Here is a 17,873-nt window from a genome sequence, read left to right as displayed (position 1 = left end):
TTCTTCTCTACCTTGGATCTCACTAGCGGGTACTGGCAGGTTCCTGTAGCAGAGGCGGACCGGGAGAAGACCGCATTCACCACCCCGATGGGACTTAGCGAGTTTACTTGTATGCCGTTCGGACTCTGCAATGCACCAGGAACCTTCCAACGATTAATGGAGTGCTGTCTGGGACACAGAAACTTCGAAACGGTCCTGCTGTACCTGGACGATGTCATCGTATATTCCAAGACTTATGAGGACCACCTGAAACACCTGGCGGAAGTGTTCGAAGCCCTGGCAAGTTATGGCCTGAAGGTGAAACCCTCTAAGTGTCACCTACTGAAGCCAAAGGTGCAGTACCTGGGACACGTGGTGAGTGCTGACGGAGTGGCTCCCGACCCTGATAAGATCACCGCAATTAAGGAATGGCCAAGCCCCTCCAGCGTAAAGGAAGTGAGGCAGTTCCTCGGGTTGGTAGGCTACTACCGAAGGTTTATTCCCGGTTTCACCAGAAAGGCAGCTCCTATGCAGGACCTCCTGATAGGCCAGTCCAGGAAGGCCAAGAACCAGAAGCCACCCTTCAGATGGGAGAAGCTGGAAGAAGAGTCCTTCCGCCAGCTGAAGATGGCCCTCACGGGGGATGAAATCCTGGCATACCCTGATTATAGCCAGCCCTTTATCCTCTACACCGACGCCAGTAACATCGGGCTAGGAGCCGTACTGTCCCAGATTCAGCAGGGGAAAGAACGGGTAATTGCTTACGCCAGCTGAAAACTGCGACCCACCGAAAGAAACCCTGAAAATTACAGCTCATTTAAGCTAGAGTTCCTGGCAGTGGTGTGGGCAGTCACCGAACGCTTTAAGCACTACCTCGCTTCTTCCCGGTTCACCATGTACACGGATAACAACCCGTTGACACACCTGGACACAGCAAGACTCGGTGCCCTAGAGCAGAGATGGATGGCCCGTTTGTCCAACTATGAGTTTACAATCAAATACCGGGCAGGACGCTCCAATACCAACGCGGACGCCCTGTCCAGGATGCCAAATCTACCGGACGTAGGGGAAGACTCAGAGGGACAGGAAGAAGTTGAACTCCCCGCATTCCACCGTCATGGGACTATCCAGTATTCCCACCGTGTAAGGAGTAAATCCGCTACGTTCAACCCTTTACCTCATTACAACTGGGCGGAGACGCAAGACAGTGACCCTGCCGTCCGACTGGTAAAGGAGATGCTGACTCGGCCAGAATCACGCCTTGACCCAGACGCTCCGGAGGAAGCCAAGCAACTGTGGGCTGAGAAGAGTCGACTGTTCCTTTACAAGGGGAAGTTGTGCCGCAGAATGGTTAACTCCCGGACGCATGAATTAATCTGGCAAGTAGTGGTGCCAAGAAGAGACGCAGCTATGGTGATGGAGGCATACCACGACGGAGCTGGGCACTTCGGATGGAAGAAGCTGGAGTTCTTGCTGCGCGGGCGGTTCCATTGGGTGGGCATGAGAGGAACCATCGAGAGGTGGTGCAGAGACTGTGGCCCGTGCAACCTAAGAAGGAAGGACCGTGCCAGCCAGAAGACTCCCCTGCAGTCCATCGTCACCCGGCAGCCGTTGGAACTGGTAGCCTTGGATCATGTAAAACTGACCCCAAGCAGAAGTGGCTACGTCTACGCACTAACCATCGTGGATCACTACTCCCGGTTCTTGGTTGTCGTCCCCGTCAAGGACTTAACAGCTCGAACAGCAGCTAGAGCCTTCCAGCAGCATTTCTGCCATCCACACGGGTACCCGGACCAAGTGTTGATGGATCAGGGACCTGCCTTTGAAGCGGAGGTCTTCCAGGAATTCTGCACTCTGTATGGCTGCCGGAAGATAAGGACGACACCCTATCATCCGCAAACTAATGGACTTTGTGAGAAAATGAACCAGGTGGTGATAGATCTTCTAAAAACATTGCCCCTGGAAGAACGCAGTCTGTGGCCTGAGAAACTGCCTGATCTGGTGGACCTATACAACCACATCCCGGTAGGTTCCACTAACTGTACCCCGGCTTACCTGATGAGGGCAAGACCTGGTAAGCTACCTGTTGACCTGGAGATGGGAGTCCTGACACCCGAGGACACTTCACCAGAAGCAGACTGGGACACAGAGAGGCAGCAGCAGTACCGGAAAGTACAGGAGAGCGTGGAGCGTAGTCTCTGTCAAGCTAGGGAAAGACAAGAGAAAACTTACAACCAGTATGCTCCCGCTGTTCCCCTGGTGCCCGGAGAGCAGGTCTTGAAGAGGAAAAGACGGCTCCATAAGTTGGACGACCAGTGGGAGAAGGACCCGTACACCGTACTGCCCTCAAGCCACGACAACCCGAAGGTCTGTACCATCAGCAAAGACGGAGGGGAAACCACAACCATTGTATCCCGGGATCACCTGAAGAAGTGTCCCGAACAGCTACGGAACCCTGAAGAGGAACAAGAAGACCCTCGACCCGTAGAGGAAGGGAAAGATATGGTTAGTACTGTGCTCGGAGACTTCCCTCGGTCCTGGACTCAAGTCAATGGTGCAGTTGTGGTACCCGTCCTCACGTTCCTCCAACCAGAATCCCAAGTACTTACAGAGCAACCGGTAGAGCTGGAAGAACAGCCGGTCCAGGAGGCAGAAGACTCCACACAAGCAGACCAGGAGGATCAACCCTCTGCTTATAGTGAGCCTGCCATACCCCTAGTGAGCCAAAGGGTCCGTAGACGGCTGCCCAGTTTACCCTTGACAGCTCCTATACCCTGTAGCTCAGGACCAGTCAACCAGCTTCGTAGGTCCACTAGGGTCACTAGAGGCCAGTTACCCGTACGGTGGAGGATCTAAGTGTTTAAATTATTTTATTAATGTTTATCTGTTATTGTTGCTTGTGTATAATTTTGTGTTTCTAGTTATTTACAGGAGTCTTTGGTGGATTTACCGGGAATCCTTTGTGTATAGTTGGAGCTTAACCCAGGACGGACTAAAGACTGTTAAGGACTCGGGGCAGGACAGACCCCTACCTGGTTACGTCTCCCTGTTTTGGTGAAATGGACACCTTTGTTTTCTTCAAAGACTGCACCCGGTTGCGGACACACCGTGACCATCTTTATGTGTTTCCTTATTGTATTTTATTGTTGTTGTTATACCCTGTTATGTTTTTGTAAAATATGTTTAGTCCCGGAGTACTAAATTTCACTAGGGGGGAATGTGGCACCCCAGGGGTCTGGTCTCCACAATAATAGCAATATTATGTCTGAGAGCAGGTGGGAGGTCTCTTGGTCAGGGATCTTATGCATGCCACACCTCCTGCCCAGTCCTGGGAGGGGAAGAACTTCCCCTATATAAACCGGGGGCTGAGGCAGGGTCGGGAGAGAGAGAGAGAACAAGAGTAGAGAAGAGAAGCAGCATAGGAAGAAACAACAGGAGCTCTGTGGGAGCAGTGCTACAAGGAGTCAGGGGCTGGCAGCTGCAGAGCTCGCCCTGACTGAGAAGTTATCACCGGACCCGGAGTCCGAGGCTGTGGGGACTAATCCTTACCCAGCAGCAGAAACCGACCGGCAGGGGATTGCAGGTCCTCTGGCCCAGAAACCCGAAGGCACGGTCACACGCGTGGGACCAGCACCGCCATCGTGGAGCGGAAGCCATTAGAAGGCCCCGAGTCACCGGCCATACGGGTGAGCACCACACGGTACACTCAGGGACGTGGGCTACTTTTACCCGCCTCTAGCAAGGTAGCCAGAAGAGTACAGTTAGCTGGGAAGGCCTACAACTCCGCCTGGCCAGGTGAGATCCCATCTGCTCAAGGACTGACCAGGCCCCGATCGCTAGCAAGTACTCCGGGAGGGTCTATCTTTGTCACCAGTAAAGACCCTGAACTACACGCATCGTCTCTGAGTGGTTCCTGCTACCCCCATCATCCACGTCGGCTGCCCTGAGGCCATACCCCTCCTGTTGGGGGTTATACCATCCCCGCTGCACCATCCTTCCACCGGCCTCAGCGGTCTGCCCTGCAGCGGCAGCTCCAAAGCTGCATTCAACGGGTGGCGTAGTCATCCAACATCTACTGCTAATAGACTGGCCACTTAGTTTGACTCCCTGGGCACGGACCGGGTCACCGCCACGAGACTACTACCCCCATCTGATCCGGCTCCGGGTAAGCCCCCGTGCACGTGATGCCGCACGACACAGAAGGCCCAGGGGCGCGTCATATATATTCTCATCCATTTACATAATTACCCCTGTAGTTGGTGCGTTCCAAGTATTTACCAATAACCATGATACAAGCCACTTGATTTTGTATACTTTATGCGCATATTTCAATATCTGATATGTTCTGGTCTCTCAATTTTTAGGGAATGATGCCTGAAAAGCTTTCATAACTGAAACGTCACATAAATGATTAAAGAAAGCTTTATTTTTCTATATATTTGCAAAGTGCTGCTTTTTCTTTTTTTTTTCTGGGACTTATTATCTAAGCCTGTGAAATCTAGTCTGTAACAGTTTTTATTGCATACTTCAGTTTCTGATGAAAATATTGTAGGTGCTTTCATCAGTCAAATCAAACTTTTCTTTGCTTGTATGCAAAAAACTTTTAATGTGGCTCAGCATCTACTGCAAAATTACCTTCACAAATAGCTTATTCACTTGTGCATGCTATATAACATTTAAAAAAAAAATAACGAATTATAATTCATGTGTGGCACCCCAGGGGTCTGGTTTCCACAGTAATAGCAGTATTACGTCTGTGAGCAGGTGGGAGGTCTCCTGGGCAGGAATCCTAAGCATGCCACACCTCCTGCCCAGTCCTGGGAGGGGAAGAACTTCCCCTATATAAACTGGGGCTGAGGCAGGGTTAGAGAGAGGAGTTCCAGACAGAGACGGAGTCTGGTCTGGACACGCAGAAACAGGGACAGATAGACATCAGGAGCTCTGTAGGAGCCAAGGAGAAGCGCCAGGGGCTGGAGCTGTGCAGAGCTCGCCCTGGGAGAAGGTACAAAAACCGGACACAGGAGTCCGAGGCTGTGGGGACTAAGATATACCCAGCAGCAGAATCCATCCGGCAGGTGATTCCAGGTCCTCTGGCCATAAAAGCCCGGAGGCTCAGTCACAACGAAGGGACCAGCACCGCCATCCCGGAGCGGAGGCTAACAGGAGGCCCCAGGTCACCAGCCATACGGGTGAGCACCACACGGTATACCCAGGGACGTGGGCTACTTGTAACCGCTGAAAGCAGGGTAGCCAGGAGGGGGACAGACTAACGGGAAGGCCTACAACTCCACCTGGCCAGGGGAACTCCGGCTTACTCGCAGACTAACCAGGCCCCAACTACTAGCCAGTACTCCCGGGGGAATTTGCCTTGTACCATCAGTAAAGACCCTGAACTGTACCCTCGCGTTTCCGTGCTTCCTTGTCGCACCGTTAGTGCTGGGACATCCACACCATCACTCCCAACATCATCCACATCCGCTGCCCTGAGGCCATACCTCTCCCGTTGGGGGTTATATCAACATTGCTGCACACCTATACCACCGGCCTCAGCGGTCTGCCCTGCAGCGGCGGTTTCATAACCGCATTCAACGGGTGGCGTAGTCGGACACTAATACCATCATACCAATAACCGCCACTTAGTTTGACCACCCTGGGCGCGGACCGGGTCACCGCCACACGAAGACTACTACCCCCATCGGATCCGGCTCCGGGTATCCCCCGAGCGCACGCGCGCCGCACTACAGCACTGGCCCAGGGGGTGAGTCACATGTAATATTTGTCAATCAGAAACCTATATTGTGCTATATATAACATTTTACATTTCGCATCAGCAATCCTTTATTTCTAATAATCAATGTATATGTTAGTAGCTACCAACAATGAAGGGGTTAACATAATGGAATGCCGCAAGCTTTCAATATCTCCAAAATAATTGTAAGGCCTGCCAAACTATTGTCTGGCAGAATGTATGAAGGTCAGACCTAGGCTCAAAACAATGGGCACTGAATCAGAAAAGGGACAGCACCTATTGTGTCAGATTCTGGCATACTTCTTGGAACACCACGGAAGGGCTACCCCAAACAATAGAGCAACATCATATCTTCTCATTCCCACTACCAAGGACCTGAATATTACGGTGCTCTTTTCTGGCACAAGGTTTTAAAAGAATTCAGTATTTACATACAATTGTATATTTAGGAGCATGGGATATTCACAAAAAAGCCTAATCTAGGGGTTAAAAATACGCAAGAGCGCATCTTGCAGTGGTTCTTTTGGCCTGGGATTTACACTGAGGTACAGCAGTATTGTGAATCTAGCCCGGAATGTCAGCTCACCACACCCACCGCAAGCTTCTGTAGCCCATTAGTACCTCTGCCGCTTATAGAGGTACCTTTTGAATGGGTTGTGATGGATTTGGTGGGACCCATTGTAAAGTCAGCTCATGGCCGCCAACACATACTTGTGGTCGTCGATTATGCCACCCGTTACCCAGAGGCCATTCCGCTACGCCACACTTTGGCTAAACTTATTGCCCAGGAGCTGTTTGCTATGTTCTGTCACCTGGGGCTTCCTAAAGAGATCCTGACAGATAAGGGGACCCCTTTTATGTCCAAGTTGACGAAATAACTGTGCAAGCTGCTAAAAATAAAGTAGTTGCACACATCGGTGTACCATCCACACACTGACAGTTTAATCGAGAGGTTTAATAAAACCCTTAAGTCCATGCTAAAAAAGTTGGTTTCCAAGGATGGGAAGGATTGGGACGTTACTGCCCTATTTAATGTTTGCTGTCCGTGAGGTACCACAGGCTTCCACGGGGTTCTCATCCTTTGAGCTACTATACAACAGGCATCCTAGAGGTCTGCTTGACGTAGCCAAAGAGACGTGGGAACAGGAACCTACCCCACATAATAGTGTAATAGAACAAGTATGCAGGACCGGATCGCGGCGGTCATACCAATAATAAAAGAGCACCTCCTGGATGCTCAGGCAGCGCAGAGCCGTGCGTATAATAGAAAGGCCAGAGTTAAGTCCTTTAAAGAAGAGGATCGGGTATTGGTATTAGTTCCCACTGCAGAGAGTAAGCTATTGGCCAAATGGAAAGGGCCTTATGAATTCCAGGAAAAGGTGGGGGAGGTAAATTATAGAGTGTACCAAGAGGAAGAGGAAACCCGAACAGTTATATCACGTCAATTTGCTTAAAGCCTGGAAAGACCGGGAATGTATGATTACGGAGACGACTCCAGTCGTATCGTCTGTGGACCCTCCGACACTGCCCCAGGAGGAGGCCAGAGGAGAGGTAAAAATAAGTGATGCTCTCACTAAAGATCAGAGGTGGGAGGTGCGGAAATTAGTGCAGCAGAATACGGACGTATTCTTCGAAATGCCCGGCCATACATCTGTGATCCAACATGATATTGTTACCGAGCCTCAGGTAAGGGTATGAATAAAACCGTACCATCACGGGCTGAGGTAAAACAAATGCTCCAGTTAGGAGTCATTGAGGAATCCAGGAGTGGGATAGCCCCATTGTGCGGATCATTACGATTTTGTAATGACTTCCGAAAATTGAATGAGGTGTCGAAATTTGACCTTTATCCAATGCTTCGGGTAGACCGAGTAGACGAGCTGATAAAGAGACTGGGGCATGCCCAGTATTTCACCACGCTCGATCTCACCAAGGGTTACTGGCAGGTGCCTCTGACTGAGTCGGCGAAAGAAAAGACCGCCTTTGTAACACCCGAGGGTCTCTTTCACTATGTCGTGTTGCCTTTTGGATTACATGGTGCTCCGGCCAGCTTCCAGATGTTGATGGACATAGTGTTAGAACCTCATCAAAAATACGCATCAGCATATTTAGATGATATCATCATCTTCAGTACCGAATGGCATATCCATCTGTCCCAGGTACAAGTGGTGCTGGATTCACTCAGTGTCGCGGGGTTAACAGCGAACCCAAAAAAATGAGCAATAGGTCTCGAGGAAGCCCGATACTTAGGGTACGCGATTGGCCGAGGGGTTATTAAACCCCAAATTAATTAGATTGAGGCCGTTCAAAACTCCCCGAGCCCTTGACTACTAAACAGGTGAGAGCGTTCCTCGGCATTATTTTGGTACTACCGCCTGTTTATACCTAACTTTGCGGGGAGATCGACAAACCTGACCGATATCTTAAAGGGGAAGAAATCGGTTATAGTTCAGTGGAACCCTCAGGTGGAAGAAGCATTCCAATCCATGAAGTTGGCAATGTGTGGACAGCCGGTCCTCATCAGCCCCAACTTCAAGAAAAACTTCATCATGCAAATGGATGCCTCAGAGGTAGGCCTAGGAGAGGTACTGTCGCAAAAGGTAAACGGAGATGAACATCCGGTCACCTACTTGAGCAGGAAACTTAACCCGGCAGAGAAAAATTATAGCCTAGTGGAGAAGGAGTGCTTGGCTAGTAAATGGGCCTTGGAGTCCCTACGCTATTATCTGCTCGGGAGACAGTTTTGTTTGGTAACGGACCATTCGCCCCTGGTCTGAATGAGAAATGCAAAGGAGAAGAATGCTCGGGTCATGAGGATAGTTCCTGTCGCTACAAAATTGTAGTTTTTCGGTAGAATATCAAGCGAGAAAGTCGCAGGGAAATGCGGATGCCCTGTCACAGGCACCCTGTATGGTGACAGTTGTTCAACCCCACAAGTTTGGACAGAGGGGGGGATATGTGAGGCAGCGAGGGGGATCATGTGCGAGGGATGGTATGTATCCCCCAGGATGCGCATAGAGGCATATTGAACCCGCTGGAGTGCATTGCAATCACAGAAATAGCTGTGGTTGCAGTGCAGAATACAAGTAAATTTGGACTTGGTCAAGCTATTTGACCAAGGCAGATTTAGTAAAACCTGGCATGGGCTTTTATTCTTGGAGTGGACTACAGTTTGGCAGTGGGGTGGTCAACTCCCTCCAGCCCGGGTCTTGCATGTGTCTCATGTCCACAGTTTTCACTTAAAAACCTGCAGCAAAGGTTTGGGTGTGTCAGTCTTTGGTTTTGTAAGTTGCAGAGCTGACAGCTCTGTGCTATAGAGGCCTGTGTGAAATGAACACAGAGTAGCAGGAAGGCAAAGATTTCGACACACCTTGGAGTGATACTGCGGTGCAATTGCCCACGGCAACGGTATTAATTTGTACAGACTATTGTGGCTGCAATCTGGAGGATAAAGCTGCCTTCACTGTGTGAGCTATTTGGACAATAAAAACTTTAAGTTGGGCATTCTTGGGTCACTGCCTATTAATCGCACTGTGTGAACACCGCCGCACTACAATACATTATAACTGTATAGCAGACCCTCTCCTTTCTAATAGGAACATGTCGTTACTGTGGCCCAGCTCTATGTGTCTTTAAAATTGTTAGTAGGGTTTTTCCTAAATTTTGGCAGCCCTTGCAGTCACTGCATGGGCATTACCACTATAGGAGACCCACTCCTTTATAATGGGAATATTTTTTTTACTGAGGTCCTCCTCTATGTCTCTTCAAAGGGGTATTGGGGTGTGTCCACATTTTTGGCAGCCCTTGCAGTCACTGCATATGCAATAACAGTATAGGAGACACAGTCGATAATAATGAGAACAACAAAACATAGCCGGCTGATGGCCCTCAAACAATAGTGAGGGCCGACTGTTGGCCCTTTAAGAATAGTAAGGGCCACCTGATGGCCCTATAAAAATAGTGTTTGTGACGTTCAGAGTCCCTCCTTCATAAATAAAACAGGATGTGTCTGATGATGTCTGATACACCAAATGGCAAGATATGTTAAAATGACTTTTACTGGTGAATGTATTTTTCACTGTAGAAAGCAATGCAAAAGTGCAAAAATGCTACATGTGAACATAGCCCATCGTGTTGAGAAGTATTTTTTTTTTTGGTTATTTATTTTGCCTTATATACAAGTCATTACTCTGGAAAGAATGTTCCTTAACATTTTTAACAGGAAAATCCATTTTGGTTTCGTTTTTGTGAGTCCGTAAAAGTGGCATAATACTCTGACAACGTTGTTAACAGCAGTGACCTGGGAGTCAGAGATGCTTCCAGGGGTCTTCCCCATGCTGTCCCCATGTCATTTGAGCACTGTTCCCATCGATTTGGGAAATTTTTAGGCTCTCAGAAGACCGCCGGGGGGAGCCGCCTGAAAAATGCTCGAGTTTGCCATGAATTTACATTGGGCTCGTTACTCGGACCGAGCACTCAAGCATTTCAATTTGTTTGACCCGAGCAACGAGTACCCGAGCATTTTAGTTTTCGCTCATCACTATAGGGCGCCAAAACTTCTCTATGCCTTTTCACTTTAATACTTTAAAACCAATTGTTAACCAAGTAACAGATTTAAGATCTTTTGACTAGAGATGAGCAAATAAATTCAAGTGAATTGAATTGTACTCAAATTTTACAAAAATCTTCATTTGTCAAAATATGGATTATTTTGCAATTCGCTTCTGTGCAGATTAAGCAAAATGGCAGCTGGGGGGCTGCCATTTTTTAAACATAAATGGGCATAAAAAGGTTAAAAAAAATAGAAAAAAATCCTTATATTCACTTCACTGCGCACCTCTCTGGCCTCTCTACTCCTTACCGCAACCTGTCTGGTCCTCACCAAATTTTCTTTCCCACAGCCGCTTGCACTGGAATCCCCAGGCCTGTTGCACTGAGCCAAGATTTCAAGTTTTCATGAGGCCTGGGACAGTTTTGTACATAATTCTTTTATTGTAGAAAAAAAAATGTAAAATCAGATTCCATCAGATTCTATTGCCAGGACAACGCGTTTCAAAGGTGGGACTTGCGTTCTTTGTCAAACTTTGAGTCTTGACAAAGAACGCAAGTCCCGCCTTCAAAATGCATTGTCCTGGCCATAGAACATGACTGTGGAATCTGATTTAAAAAAAAAAAATTCTACAATAAAAGAATTTTGGACTATTTATGAAGCTGGAACCCTCCTTCCTTTTATACCTTGTTGAATCATTGCGAGCAGTTCCTCGCATCCGCGCTTCAGGACGGTCTTGCTCAGGTGAGCTGGTGAAACCCTTTTTACTCATTGACAGTTTTGTACATGCTCGTGGAAGGTCATGGCGTACATCGTGACGTTATTATCTTCCACGCACTTGAGCAGAACCCTCCTGGGCCGTATGAAGACTGGAAGTCCCGGCTGAGCATGAGAGGGCTGGGAATTCCAGTGTGAGTGGTGGCGGATCAGAAGATGCAGTGAAGACCAAATGGGTGGCAGTGAGTAGCGAAAGGGCTGGAGAGATGAGCAGTAAGGTGAGTATAAGGATTTATTTATTTTTTTTAACATATTACATTTTTTGTGCTCTGAGGTCTGAGAGAACCCGGAGCATAATAATGGACATTAAATTCACAGAGAATAACTTCTCCGCTAATCAAATTTCCCAGGGAAAAAAATCGGTAAACCAGCCATCCGCTCATCTCTACTCATGAAAAATTAATTTTTTCACTATTACTAAAATCAGGAAATACAGGATTAACTGTGGTTTAGAAACTGAAGGTAAATTGATCTTGAGTTATGCTACATTGTATTTACCTGTGTGTGTTCTCTGATGTGCCTTGAGATGTGAGCTCTTGGTGTACACCTTCATGCAACCTAAATAAAAACCACAATACAAGTCAATATTAAGTTTGAAAACAATAAAAATAAAACTCAATACTGTTACAAAAGATGTTATTACAGTATACAATATTTCAAGATATTACATTGCAATGCAATTGCTAGTGCTGTTCATCTAAAATATCCCAGTGCACATACAATAGATGCTAGAGTTAGACCATGGGACAGGAATACTAAAGCTATGATGAAAGGTAATACCCAGTGTAGTATATCATCAAGTAACCATATGCAGAAGCCTATTTGTGTTGGTAGTTCTCTAAATATTCAAACTGGTTGTTGCTATTTACAGTCTTCAAAAACTTCTAAATAATCATATAGGTGGAGAGGGATCCAAAAAACTGAAACTTACACTTTACAAGGGCCTTTGAGGGCCACTCGTCCATTACCGCCAGATTTAAAATTACCATCACCTAATGCGTTACACTCTCTCCATCTCCATCTGTCTCTAATTCCAGTTCCAACTATAATCCCACCCTTCACCCACTGTATATTGAGCTTCTTTGCTAATCTAGTGTTCCAGAGTGGATGCTGTGGCGTCGGCGTCTCTGCCTCCTGCTGCGGTTCGGCGTCCTCCAGCTCCCCTGGTTCTGTTGCACGCATCGAGTGCAGCTTCCCGGGCGCTGTGCTTAGGGCGCGCTCCCTCCCTCTTAAAGGGGCCGCGCACACCGTCCTAAAGAGTCCCCGGCCAATGGCCGGTGGACCACTCCTATATAAAGCGCCTCCTCCAAAATGGAGGTGCCTGTGCAAGGTTGTTGTTTGTGTGCTAACACTCTCCTGAGCCCTCAGGTTCCAGTGCCAGCCAGTCAGTCTGTTAGCCGTGCCCGACTGCCTATCTATCAGCCGTGCCCGCCTGCCTATCTATCAGCCGTGCCCGCCAGCCTGTCTACCTGCCATGCCCGCCGGCTTGCCTACCCGGATCACCTGTCTGGTCACCTGCTGTGCCGCCTGCTTGTCTATCCAGATCACTTGTCTGGCTACCTGCCGAGCCCGCCTACTTGCCTACCCGGATCACCCGTCAGGCTACCTGCCGTACTCTTTCACTGTACCTGTCAGCTGCAGCCACCTGACCCGTGGGAGTCGCCTGCTCTCACCCAAGGTCGGTCCCAGAGTGGCACCTGGTTCACCTGCCCAGTCCCTCCTTGGTTCACGGAGTCGATTAAGCCGCATTGTGGCCAAGGTCGGTCCGAGTTGGCACTTAGTTATGCCCCTCTGGTCCCTCCTTGCATCCCCGCACAGAGGTTCCATCACCTGGTCCCGTAACAGTTTGCACAGGCCATGGAATCCAGAGAGCCCAACAGGATACTATCCTGTCCTACCTGCGGACAGTCAACTCCCACCTGGACGTGCTGTCCACTCCGACTGTGTCCGCCTCTAACCGAGCAGCACCCGCTCAGGTGGCACCTCAACCTAGTGGCGCTGTGCTCCTCCACGTTATGGTGGTGATTCGCCCCTATGTAGGGGCTTTATAAATTGGTGCACGCTGCACTTTGAACTCCTGGCACACCAGTTCACCTCCGACCGAGCCAAGCTGGCATTCATCATGTCTCACCTCACCAGAGAAGCATTGGCATGGCTTAACCCTCTGTGGGAGAGAGGGGATCCTCTGGTGTTCAATCTCCAGGCTTTCCTCGTGGCTTTCCGGAAGGTGTTCGATGAGCCTGGATGAAAACTTTCTACTGCCTCCTCTCTTCTCCGACTCCGCCAAGGGAGACTCTCTGTGGGCCAGTATGCCGTGCGTTTCCGAACCCTCACATCTGAACTTGCCTGGAACAATGAGGCCCTGGTGATCCACCTTTTGGGAGGGCCTTTCCGGACGGATCAAGGATGAGCTAGCCAGTCGTGTCATACCTTCCTCCCTTGGCGAATCTACCCCTTGTCGCTGGCCGAGATCCGTGCCATGTATGAATACATTGAAGAAAATCTTGCTAGAGGATTTATCCAGAAATCCACCTCTCCGGCTGGAACAAGATTCTTCTTCGTCAAAAAGAAAGACGGCTCTCTTCGTCCTTGTATCGACTATAGGGGCCTAAACGAGATTACCATCAAGAATAAGTACCCCCTGCCTCTCATCACAGAGCTGTTTGACTGTCTAAAAGGCGCAAAAGTCTTCATCAAGCTCGACCTGCGTGGGGCGTACAATCTGGTCTGGATTCGCCAGGGAGATGGCTTTCAACACTCGGGATGGTCACTACGAGTACCGCGTGATGCCCTTCGGTCTCTGTAATTCTCCAGCCGTCTTTCAGGAGTTAGTAAATGATATCTTTCGAGATCTCCTGTATTCCTGCGTGGTGTTGTGCCTGGATGATATCTTGGTGTTCTCCCCTGATCAGCCCTCTCACCGGAGGGATGTTCGTCAGGTCCTGCTGAGGCTCCGGAAGAATTGTCTGTATGCTAAGTTCGAGAAATGCCTCTTTGAACAGACCTCCCTGACGTTTCTGGGGTGTATCATCTCTGAGACCGGACTGCGGATGGATCCCGAGAAGGTGTCTGCGGTCTTAAAGTGGCCCCAACTGGAGGGCTTGAAGGCAATTCAGCGGTTTCTGGGATTCGCAAACTATTACCATCTCTTCGTTCCTCATTTCTCCTCCCGGACAGCTCCCATCTCCGCTCTTACCCGTAAGGGAGCAAATCCCAGGGAGTGGTCTTCCGAGGCAGAGAATGCCTTTATCTCTCTTAAACAAGCCTTCTCCTCCGCTCCTGTGTTACACCGTCTGGATTGCAATAAACAGTTGTTCCTGGAGGTTGATGCCTCTTCCTCCGGATCCGGAGCAGTGCTTACCCAGAAAACCTCATCTGGGCGAATGGTGACCTGCGGCTTCTTTTCCAAACTCTTCTCTCCGTCCAAGTGCAATTACTCCGTAGGAGATCGAGAACTGCTGGCCATCAAATTAGCACTGGAGGAGTGGCTAATTGCTTGAGGGGGCTCTGCACCCGGTGGTCATCTACACTGACCATAAAAACCTCGCTTATTTGTAGACCGCCCAAAGACTAAACCCGCATCATGCCAGATGGTCTTTGTTCTTTGCTCGATTCTGCTTCACTCTCCATTACTGCCCGGCAGACAAGAACATTAAAGCCGACGCTCTATCCCGCTCTTTTTTGTCTTCCAACCTAGAGGAGGAGCCTCTACACATCATTGACCCCTTCAGAATTATGACTGTTGCACCATTTGACATGTCTCATCTACTTCCTGGTAAGACCTTTGTAGCAGCTCAGGATCGGAAGAGGGTCTTACTCTGGGGCCATTCATCCAAACTGGCTAGCCATGCCTGCCAAAGGAAGACGCTTCTGCTCATTACCCGGCATTATTGGTGGCCCACCCTGCGCAAGGATGTTGTAGATTTTGTTGCGGCTTGTTCCTCTTGTGCCCGCAACAAAATACCTAGACACCTTCCAGCCGGTCGTTTCCTTCCTATTCCCATACCTTCCGCTCCATGGCAACATATTGCAATGGATTTCATCATGGATCTTCCTGCATCAGCTGGTTGTACTGTCATTTCGGTGGTCGCCGGCCGCTTCTCCAAGATGGCTCACTTCATCCCTCGGCCTGGTTTTCCATCTGCACCTTTGCTGGCTAAGGACTTCATCCGTCACATCATTACCCCTCCACATTATCTCAGACCAAGGAGTTCAGTTCACTTCTCGCTTTTAGAGAGCTACGTGCAAGCTGCTGGATGTCTCTTTGGATTTTTCTCGGCCTATCATCCTCAGTCCAATGGTCAAGTGGAACGTATCAATCAGATCCTTACCAGTTTTCTTCGGCACTTTGTCAACGCTCATCATAGCAATTGGGTTGAGCTCCTGCCATGGGCCGAGTTTTACTATAACAACCATGTGAGTGAGTCTTCTGCTAAGTCTCCATTTTTTGTGGTCTACGATTGACACCCCCAGATTCTGTTTCCCGTCTCCTCCTCAGTGGACAATCCTGCCGCAGAGGCTCTCGTAAGTGAATTTTCTACGATTTGGGAAGACACTAGATCTGCGCTTCTTCAGTCCTCCGAGTGGATGCAGAAGCATGCTGATAAGAGACGTCTGGATCCACCTCAATTCCGTCTGGGAGACAAGGTCTGGCTTTCCTCCAAATATGTCCGTCTCAAGATACCTTCTTACAAGTTGGGTCCGCGGTTCATAGGTCCGTTCGAGATTCTGAACCAAACAAATCCAGTGGCTTACAAGCTGAGACTCCCGGCCTCCTTATGGATCCCCAACTCCTTTCACGTGTCTCTCCTCAAACTGGTTGTCCTTAATTCTTTTTCTGACAATTCAGGTATCACTCCTGCTCCCGTCGCCGCTGAGGACGTCTTTGAGATAGAAAACATTTTGGCCATCAAGAGGGTAAGAGGAAAGACTTTCTTTCTTGTGGATTGGAAGGGGTTTGGTCCTGAGGAGAGGTCTTGGGAGCCCAGGGAGAACATTCATGCCCCTAGTCTTCTAGAAAAATTTCTTGCGGGCTTAAAGAAGAGGGGGCGTAACGGGGGGGGTTCTGTAGTGTTGGCAGAGATGCCGTTCCCCTCACCACTGCGGTCCCGGTCCGGCGTCCTCCAGTTCCCCTGCTGCTGTTGCATGCATCACGCTCAGCTTCCCGGGCACCGTGCTTAGGGCCGCGCGCGCCATCCTAAAGAGTCTGCGGCCAATGGACGGTGGACCACTCCTATTAAAAGAACCTCCTCCAAAATTGAGGTGCCTGTGCAAGGTTGTTGTTTGTGTGCTAACACTCTCCTCAGCCCTCAGGTTCCAGTGCCAGCCAGTCAGTCTGTCAGCCGTGCCCGCCTGCCTGTCTATCAGCCGTGCCCACTAGTCAGTCTGTCAGCCGTGCCCACCTGCTTGTCTATCAGCCGTGCCCGCCTGACTGTCTATCAGCCGTGCCCGCCTGACTGTCTACCTCCTTGCATCCCAGCACAGAGGTTTCGCCACCTGGTCCCATAAAGAGGCCATTGGTGAAAGCTCAAAAGCATAACCATCCTTTAGACAGTGGTATTATCTCTTTTCCATATTCATTGTTTAAAAAAAAATGGGAGGCCAATTTTGTTATTTCACTTTCCACTTGGAGCTGGTTTCATTGTTTTCATACCCTTTCTAGGGAAATAGTTGAGTTTCTTTAACAGAAATCTCTCTTAAATTGCTTTGTGCTTAATATATCCCCACTTACTTCCATGAACTATACCCCAAATATTTCAGACAGATGCTTCAGAGACTGCAACAGATCTGGAGTTATTTAGCCTATTTAGTGAAGATGTCCTATCTCCCACTCATGGTAGACCTGAATAGCCTCCTGTCATCAGCATGTGATGTGGGATGCTTCTCCAAGAGTTAATTTATCTACTGTAACTCAATCCAGTACTCAACTTCTGTTACAGACTATAAAGATATTATGAATCACACCCTGACACAGTCAACACACCCCAGCTCCACAACACACTGTCACTGCTCATCAAAAATGTGCTACTGTCCGACAATCGAAAAGGTCCCACACTCTCTGAAAAGCTATGGATTCTTTAGAGCATACAAGGATCGAATTTATTAAAGTTTTAAGCTTTAGTATGAAAAGTACAATGTTTACAAAAGAGATAAAAATAAAACTACACACAAATATGTAAAACAGTTATGAAATAAAAAGGGAAAATATCCGAAGTGCCTAAATGTTTGTCTAAAGTTACTCTTCTGTTTCCTTGAGGGAAGGAGAAAAGAATTATGGATCACAATCAGCACAGCCTGACCCCCACATGTAAATACATTCCTATTCTGTAACCCATTTTTTACATGCCTGGTCATATTTACAGGATGGCTTAGATTATAATATTAAAAAAGCTGGTCCATGACTGAACCGTAGACTAAATTAGGAGAAAGCACCTTGCATTTTAAACACTTTGTTTCTCCAACTCACTGAGCTCCATATAGTTAACAAGAAATATCCAGCCTGGCTACAATAACCATTTGGCCACTCTTTGAAGCTTGGCTTACCAGGTTGAGGTATCACGATTGACTAGTGATGAGCGAGCACTAAAATGCTCGCGGTACTCGTTGCTCGGGTCGAGCAAATTGGATTGCTCGAGTGGTCGGTCCGAGTAACGAGCCCAATGTAAGTCTATGGGAAACGCAGCATAACTCAGCCATGTGTGCCAGACTGCAAACAGGCAAGACTTCCGTGTCCTCACCAAGAGGATGACTGACCATGCTCTCCCCCTCATCCTACTCCTGCTCCTCTTCCTCCTCCTTGCTGTCCTCAGGCCATCCAAA

At 48.7% G+C, this 17,873-nt stretch overlaps 1 protein-coding gene across 2 annotated transcripts in view; it reads right to left on the bottom strand.

The window, feature by feature from the left end:
• Positions 1 to 17,873, bottom strand: part of LOC141154115 (Krueppel-like factor 5) — a 274,806-nt gene that overhangs the window by 57,761 nt on the left and 199,172 nt on the right. For both annotated transcript variants that reach the window (XM_073639586.1, XM_073639587.1), the window contains exon 3: positions 11,553 to 11,612. In XM_073639586.1, coding sequence (XP_073495687.1) covers positions 11,553 to 11,612 — 60 coding nt within the window. The remainder of the gene's footprint in view (positions 1 to 11,552; positions 11,613 to 17,873) is intronic.

This window comes from Phyllobates terribilis, unplaced genomic scaffold (genome assembly GCF_046119375.1).
Source record: "Phyllobates terribilis strain yellow unplaced genomic scaffold, ASM4611937v1 Scaffold_7__3_contigs__length_470593459, whole genome shotgun sequence".
NCBI lineage: Eukaryota > Metazoa > Chordata > Amphibia > Anura > Dendrobatidae > Phyllobates > Phyllobates terribilis.
The sequence above is the reverse complement of the archived record's forward strand: the minus strand, read 5'-3'. Positions and strand labels throughout refer to the sequence as shown.